Source organism: Megascapheus bottae, chromosome 21 (genome assembly GCF_031878675.1).
Source record: "Megascapheus bottae isolate mThoBot1 chromosome 21, mThoBot2.hap1, whole genome shotgun sequence".
NCBI lineage: Eukaryota > Metazoa > Chordata > Mammalia > Rodentia > Geomyidae > Megascapheus > Megascapheus bottae.
In genome coordinates, this window is record NC_143529.1 from 31648328 (window position 1) to 31656732 (window position 8405).

At 40.1% G+C, this 8405-nt stretch overlaps 1 protein-coding gene across 2 annotated transcripts; it reads left to right on the forward strand.

Moving 5' to 3' along the window:
* The first annotated feature begins 707 nt into the window (after positions 1-707).
* On the forward strand, positions 708-4612 carry Ccl20 (C-C motif chemokine ligand 20). 2 transcript variants are annotated; one of them, XM_090354405.1, is made up of 4 exons: positions 708-823; positions 2551-2665; positions 3338-3412; positions 4144-4612. In XM_090354405.1, exons 1-4 carry the CDS (start codon positions 745-747, stop codon positions 4163-4165), a joined length of 291 nt encoding a protein of 96 aa, XP_090210531.1. In that variant the 5' UTR covers positions 708-744; the 3' UTR covers positions 4166-4612. The 2 variants fall into 2 exon arrangements, with proteins under 2 accessions (XP_090210531.1, XP_090210532.1); XM_090354406.1 differs by having other exon boundaries at positions 2554-2665.
* Positions 4613-8405: the final 3793 nt, after the last annotated feature.

The window sequence follows — 8405 nt, forward strand, 5'->3', positions numbered from 1 at the left end:
ATAGGTGATAAGTACACGATAGTGATGAGTACAGTGTAGGGAAGAATGGAGGGCAGGTGGAAATTATTTTCTGGGCTACAATATTGACTAGAGCCACATAAATGTATATGAATCGTAGGAGCCTTGAGGTGAGATCAGATCTGAGGTCTGAGTCTTCCTTAAGTGCTAGTATTTTCACAATGACTGTGTTGTCCAATGTCATGTTCTGAAGGTTGTTTTACAAATCCAGGGTCCTTCTTCCGATTAGTGAGGATCCATCATGCAATTGTGCCTGCTTCCTCCTCCCCTGAGCACCTCTGGAAAGGAAACAGAACTTAAAAATAGGAGTGCTGGAATGTTCCCACTCAGGGGATCTTTGTGTCACTGTCTCTTTTCAGAAAATAGAAGAGATTAAGTCAAAACTGGACAGAAGCCATTTCTGTGCCATGGTGTACTGAGCTGCTTTTCCTCTTGGCACACTTGAAGAATTTCTCAATACCTTCCCCTTCTCAACTCACCCAGCCCTCACTCCAACCTTTCCTCCTTCCCAACATTAGAGAAAGGCAGGAAGTTTTCCCTGTGGGTTTTCTTTATGACGACATGACCTGCTGGGGAGGATTAATCAGTGGGGAAAACCCCAGAGTGAGACACGCCTTCTTGTGTGCATTTCCAATATTTTTCTATAAGTATGACTTCTAGAAGAACAGGACAGCACTCTCGGAGCTGTGGGTACCAGCACTGAGCCGACCTAACTTGGAGCTGAAGATGAAGTGCAGTAACAAGTGTCTATTCCTGGCCTCCTTCGCCTTAGTATTGCTATTACACCTTTGCAGCAGGACAGAAGGTAAGTGTTGCCTGCTGTGTTAGCACAGGAGGGGGTGTCATTTTCATTTTTCTCTAAACCTTGAGCTCATCTGAGGGTCCCCAATGCTGGAAGCTCTGGGAAATGTGCTCGAGAGAGCATGGTAGGGGCTGTCAATGCACCAGTGAATAGAGAAGAGAGAGGTTTCTCCCATCATCTCTGCAGTCCATTCCAGGACATTTGCTTAGTGGTGGGTTTTCAGAGACCTCCTGTATTGAACATTTCTGCATTTCTGGGAGTGGGTAGCTCTGTATAACATGACTATGATGGCAAATCCTTCTGAAGTGTAGAAACCATTTCCACTCTTCTCAACCTTTTCACCTCACAACGGAATTATGTCAGGAACGTTTGAAACTTGTCCTTCTGATAGAGATTATGGTGCTTGGCCTCTATTACCTTCTGGAGGCCCTGGGGACATTGCTCTCTAATGCAGTGATAACATTTATTCTGTACTTTACAAGCAGGTTGTAGTTTAACTCAGGGGAGTGTTCAAACATTGCTTCATGACTGAAAACTACATCACTCCTAATGACAGGTGCAGGAGGGCTGAAAATGCAGGTTGAACTTTTTTAGACAAAATGTAAAACTCCCATCAACTACTATCCAGGTGCTTATAGCTTTAGCTTAAAAAAAGATTACATTTTTCTTTGTGACTTCTTTGTGGTTTCTATAAATTATAGTTTCTTTCATCATCTCACTTCTCATTATTCTGTAGCCAGGAAAGTAATTAAATTATGCAGATTTCTTCTTCTTTTCTACCCCTGGAAATTTTACTTAGAAAGGTGTTACTTTTTCTTGTTTTTAATATGATTTGTTGAGGGTTGCTTCTATTATTCTTGAATGACTCTGGTGAACTGAAAGAAAATAGACTGTTTCATACTAAAAAGAGGCTCTGCTCAACAGAAGTCATTGATTTCTCAATGATATAACCGAACCAAGACTTCTCAACGTATCATCATAAAGAACATAAAAAATGTGAAATTACATCTCTAAAGAGGCAAAGTGAATTTCAAAGACATTAAAAATTTTCCACTAAATAGATCATATACCATGTATATCAGATTTATTGGATTGTGTGTGCATATGTGTATGTATGTATGCACATGTATGTGTCTATGTCTCATTCCTGGAGCTTGAACTCAAGAGCCTGGGCACTTTCCCTGAGCCTTTATGCTCAAGGATAGCACTGTGAGCCACAGCTCCACCTTCTGCTTTATTTTTCATGTCAGTCATGGGGCTTACAGCCTGGGCCTGGACACTGTTGCTGGGCTCTTCAGCTCAAGGCTATCGCTCTACCACTTGAGTCACAGTACCACTTTGGGTTTTCTGGTGGTTAATTGGAGATAAAAGTCTCACTGACTTTGGTGCCCAAGCTGGCTTTGAACTGCGATTCTCAGATCTCAGTCTCCTGAAGTAGCTAGGATTACAAGCATGAGCCACAGGCACCCAGCTTCCACACTCTGCTTTTTATATTTGCTTTACACATTGGAGATAAGAGTCTCATAGATTTTTCTGCTCAGGTTGGCCTTGAACCATGGTCCTCAGATCTTAACCTTCTGAATAGCTGGATTGCAGATGTGAGCCACTGGTGTCTAGCTTGGATTTTTTTCTTTCTTTTGGTTTTGTTTTTAAGACAACTTTAGGTAGTTGCATAATATCAATCACAGGAGAATTTCATTTATTCATAAATACTTTTATTTCATTTTCAGCAGCAAGTAACTTTGACTGCTGTCTACAATATACAAAGAAGGCCTTGCCTTCTAAGTTTATTGTGGGCTTCACAAGGCAGCTGGCTGATGAAGCTTGTGACATCAATGCCATCATGTAAGTTATTCATCAATTTTAATTCAGTTCCATTAAGAAGTTAACATATCAAACTCGTTGCTTTAGGGGGCATTTAAGAAAAAGCATAGCGGCACTACCAAAGATAACTTTATCTAACGCTTACCTCAAAATTTACTGGCTTTATTTCGTTTCTAAGTAAAAGTTTACTTTAGATAAGACTGAAACAAGACAAAGCTTAGTTTTTTTTTAAGAACATGGCAGAAAAACTTACAAAGCTCTTAATATGGAACATGATAGAAGACATATTTTGAGCACCTACTCAAAGATAGTTGTGGCTGTAAGTAAAATCTCAGGTTAATTGTATTACCACTTCTACTGTTCTTGGTTTGTATAAGTATTTTGGAATTATGTAGACTATTGACAGATTCATACCAATTTTAAATAAAATCCAGCAGTGAAATTAACTAACAATCTTTGGTCGTTATCTCTTCCATTGTTCAGGTACCACTACGTAGCAGGGGAGAGTCAAAGGAGTCACTTTTGTTTATTGTATCAAGATGTGGCATCAGTATTACTTGCTATGTCACCACATCTTTGTAGCATAAATGTTGAGTATGTAGCACAATAAAGAGAACAGGAAATTTCCATGGAATATTCAGTAAATGAGAAAGTTCAAGCTTAACGCACATCCACTATTTTCGTTCCCTTTAGCTTCCACATGAGAAGGAGGTTGGTGTGTGCGAATCCGAAGGAGCCGTGGGTGAAGAGGGCCATGCGTATTGTCAGGTATGCACCAGTGAGAGTTCATTGCTTCTCTCCTGATGGCAGGGAGTGAGGAGTGTGAGGAGGGTGGGTCACAGGGGGACAGGGTTTCTTCAGCCTCAGGACTGGGATATTTGAAAGCCTTCTAGTTGAGCATGTTTTGCCCTTATACATTGCATCATCCTCATCAACAGCATCATCACCATCTTCTTCACCATCCTCATTGTGTTTCATTTTCCTCTGTGATATTAGAGCCTCCTGGGTTTTTGATAGTCACAAGACGCTTAACTCTTTGTACAAAGATGCCCCTATTTCTGAAATTTACACAGGATCTCCCATTTGGTGGTCTGTTAAAAATTGGACAATAATCACTCATGAAGTAGCACTCAAGGGTTTGAGTGATACTGATGGTAACCAAGTAAAATTTTAGCAGTAGATGGCACCTAACCTCAATGGGTCACCATAGACACCGAACTTGAAAATATATATATTCATACATCTGTATATTCAGATAGTCTTTCTGTCATCAAGTATTTAGTTACACTGAACTTGGAAATATATATATTCATATATATATGTATATTCAGATAGTCTTTCTGTCATCAAGTATTTTAGTTACACTGGAAAAAGTCCATTCTCACTATACCTCAGATTTCTCTCATGGAATCTTAGGTGAGATTAAGGTACCAAAATCATTCCTGGCATGCAGTCATTCTATCTTTGCTTAGCCTCTTCATCTTTTTTTCTCTTCACAGCCAAAGAGCCAAGAAGATGTGAGGAAAAACAAAATAAAACAAAACAGCAACAGCAACAACAACAAAAACAGCTGCTGCTCTTCTGGAATGGAATTGGACAGAGCCCAAGGACAGAAGACTAGGACATGGGTTGGAGGGTTCACTTTCAGATCTTTCTACACTTCTCGGTGCCTCAATGGACTCATCCAATTGATGAAGTTGATTCATATTGCATCACAGGTTGCTTTGTTGAAGCATCATGCTAGAATCAAGCCGCATGTTATGTGTTATTTATAGATGTAGGTTTTCTATGGTTAGCTATTTAACACTGGTTTCCTATAAGTTTTGTGGCTTAGTGAAGTATAATGTTACCGTTGGGTGAATAAGATTCTATGGCCTCCTTCAAAACAATAAGCTATTTTTTTAACTATTTAACTTGCTATGTGTATAGGATTTTTGTCTATTAATGTATTGTGGCAAGCTTGTAAGATAAAAAATTATCCCAATGATAATTATTGAAAATGAAAGAAAGCCAAAAAAATCACTTGCTAAATCATATGTCATTTATTGTGATTGATGTTGAAGGCACACTCTGAATATTTTCTGAATTATATTACTCCTCATTTAGTTCTGCCTTTATCTCTGCCCCTCACCCTCCCGGATGTGATTCTAGAATTACAATGTCCTTTATAAATTCAAAGTCCTCCAACCCCAAATGAGAAAGATTCTCTAGCCCAGAATTCAGTGATATAAAAACTTGAAAAAATGTCTTCATAAACTTTATGGCCACAGGAATAAGCATCCATTTATAAAATGTTTGGAGACATCACTTGCTCCATCCTTCTATCACCAGACATAACAATTCACCATAGGAATGTTTCTCTGTTTGCAAGTTCTGAATCCTTAAGCCATTTTCCAAAAGAAAATAACTACATAGGAAAAAATGGACTGGTCACTAATCAGAGGGAAGACCCAGAAATAAGAAAGACGAAGTGTCTTTAACCAATGCCATTTTCATGACGTGCTTTCATGGCATGCTTCAAGGGGACCTTTGGCTTGGTCTGCCTCCGATTCTACAGAACATGAAGGACCACTGGAGACAGGCCTGCTGACAAAATGAAACAAAGCCAAGACACATCCATCCACATAAGCAGGGTAGACACTGGTCATATGATGGACGGCTATAAAAGAGTAAAGGCACAATATTCTGTAGTCATCTCTGTGTGCCAGGAAGTGGAATCCTGAGTCAACAGGGAAAGCAAGCTCAACATCCTGTTTGTTTATTTGGCAGACACAACTTTAGTGGTACTGAGTGCTGGGCACTGTGCCAGATGCTGGGAGGATTAAGACTTGGTAACTTGCGGCCAGATAATTAGGGTTGAGTAATCCGGCAAGGAGGAGGAGGAATGACTGGCAAGTGCCCCAGAGATTACAGCACACTGCCACAAGCTCTTGAATGAAGGAAGCCCTGGCCTGCTGCAGACATCATCAGTAGGGAAGACTTCTGGAGAAGTCCAATACTCAGTTTACCCATCTTAAACAGCTAATGGTCCATGCTCTTGCAATAGAGAGAGGGCGATTTCACGTGGTTCAGCCTATGGCCTGAACTGAGGTAGGAAGACCCCGTGGGAGGGAGTCAGTTGGAGAAGGGGCAGCAAGGAGTGTCTAGAAAAATCCAGGGGCATGATTTACTTAGCATGGCATCCTAGGCCGAGGAACTATAGGTATTCAGTAGGCAGAATTCAGGGGTGCTAAATCTACTGGAATGCATAGGGTAGTTCTAAACAATGGAGAATTGTCCCACCCCAAATAGCAATCATGCCATCCCTGAGCAATACCAGGTGCTCCGGATGTGTGTGGGTAATGGGGGAGGCTGTGGCATAGCTGTGGATTAAGTGAAAATGTTACTTTAATTAAGCATAGTGGTTTGAACATGGGATTACTGAAGAACCACTGAAAACATCAAAGCTAGAGTGCTGTCCACATCATACAGGGCAGAGAAGTGAAGGACTGGAGAAACCTCACTGAACGCCAAGGCTGAAGGAAAGGCACAGAAGAGATGGGTTTGTGAATTCTGAGGCGACTATTGACTTGCCATCAGTCACTCTCTCTCAGAAAAGCACAGCCAAGCAAAACAGTTACCAGGAAAGAGCAAATTTGACTGAGTGTGGGAGCCTCCACTAGGGTAAGTTTTACAGAATCACAAAAAGAACACATTTTGGGGGCAGAATCTTTGGGGATAAGGAAGATCTCTAACTGTTTGGCAAGTTTCTGCAGACTGAAAACTCCAGTCCAGGATGACGTATGCATGAAGAATGAAAGTTCTAATGGTCAGGGGCAAGCAGAATCACATGGGTAGATTAAAGGATAAAGAAGTCATAAGGGAACCACAAAGCTGGTTTGTTAAGCTTGGGTGCATTGTGTAGGGCCTCATTTTTCCCTGGAAATACGTAATGGATTAGTTTTACTGGAGTAAACTTGTGCTCAGATTAGGAGTGCTCTTCTTAATTCATTAAATCTTTTGCTATTATTTAGGAAAATGTATCTCTGTGTAGTTTTTTTTTATTTTTAAAGAGGCATGCAAGTGTAATGGAAGCTGTTTCAGAGGAGTAGGAAATAATTTTTAGGCAAGAGAACCAGGCCCAGAAGATAGACAGTAACCAGGAACAAAGTTTCTCTAAGGATGTAGGTATGGTATTTGTCAATCTTCTCTGTGATATGAGTTTAATCTATCTTGTTTTTAACTGGGGAATACTTTACATGTACAGAAGAATATCTTATGGATTTAGCTTGGATCATATTTACATATGAACATGTGTAGCAACTCTGTCCTTTAAAGATATCCGATGTCTTCTGTACACTAGAATGCTCCTTCATTTCCTCTTCTATTTGTGAAGCTTCAGGGCAATAGTTGTGGCCTACTTGATAATGGATTATTGACTTTATATACATAGACATTCATAGAATATACCCTTTGGAACCTGGCCTATTTTAATAGAGTCAGTCTATTGTCTTTTTAATTTGCTTTTAATGATGTGTGTTATTTATGAGTTAATTTTAATGCTTAGATTCCAGCAAGAGTGCCACAGTGAGTAAGAGTGATGAAGCCAGGTCCCTTTCAGTCCTGTCAATCTGTACGGTGTTCCTAAGAAATGAGACAGCTCCTAATTTATGATCAGAGTCCAATTTCATCTCCCAGGATGACTATCTGACCACTGAAAGCTTTTGAGATCTTCAGTTATATGTTTCCCCAAAGTCTCTTATAAGCCAACGATGTCTGGACATAGTAGTGTCCCTTATATGCGATTTCACTTGATATATATATATATATATATACACACACACATACACATGTATATACACACATATGTATGTGTGTGTATAGATGTGTGTGTATATATATATACATACATACATACATACATATATATATATATATATATATTTGCCAGTCCTAGGTCTTGAACTCTGGGACTGGGTGCTGTCCCTGAGCTTCTTTTGCTCAGGGCTAGCACTCTACCACTTGAGCCACAGTGCCACTTCCAGCCTTTTAGAATAGTTTTGTTGGAGTCTCAGAGCCAGCCTGGCAACTTGGTGTATTCTTATAGCTGTCTCTCATTCCTGTAGGGCCTAACTTTACTTTGAGAGGCCAAGTATAATAAGAAGGGTCTGTGATCTTTTGATTCTGGCGGTCTGTAGGTTCTTGGTGATGTTAGGGATAATCAAGAGTCTCGGTCTCAACGTTTTCCCCTGTTAGTGTCAAAGCTTCAGATCATATATTAGGTCTTCAGTCTATCAAGGACTTTTGTGTAGGATGGGAGCCCGAGTCTTCTATATGTGGCTATCCAGTTTTCACAGCTCTTTTTGTCAAACCTGCCCCCCCAGGCAGATTTTTGTCCTCAGAATACCTTCCTTTTTCAAAGATCATTTTTTTTCAAGTTTCTACCAGTTTCACTTGTGAGGTAGCACCTTCTTCCCTAGCATTGATAGATACATCAGATTTCTGTGCTTCCCTTTCTTGTTAAATCTCTTCAAAATTTGTTGAGTTAGTTATTTTACTTTTTCATTCACCGAATCAATCAAGACATGTTCATTGAGTACCAGCTATGTGCCAGGCACAGTTTCAATCACTAGAGTCAAGCAGGAAATGTTAGTTTTTTCTACAGCTTGTACTCTGAGAGGCAAAGATAAACAACACACTCTTACCACATAAGCTGTTTAATGCACCTGGCACTCGTTCCTTCCAGCTATCATTCAACCCACTTAGCAGGCTGAGATCAGCA

Coding starts and splice junctions, on each gene's coding strand:
- Ccl20 (XM_090354405.1), top strand. CDS start 745: ATGAAGTGCAGTAACAAGTGTCTATTCCTGGCCTCCTTCGCCTTAGTA. Junction 824..2,550: donor CCTTTGCAGCAGGACAGAAG/GTAAGTGTTGCC, acceptor TTTCATTTTCAG/CAGCAAGTAACTTTGACTGC. Junction 2,666..3,337: donor TGTGACATCAATGCCATCAT/GTAAGTTATTCA, acceptor CGTTCCCTTTAG/CTTCCACATGAGAAGGAGGT.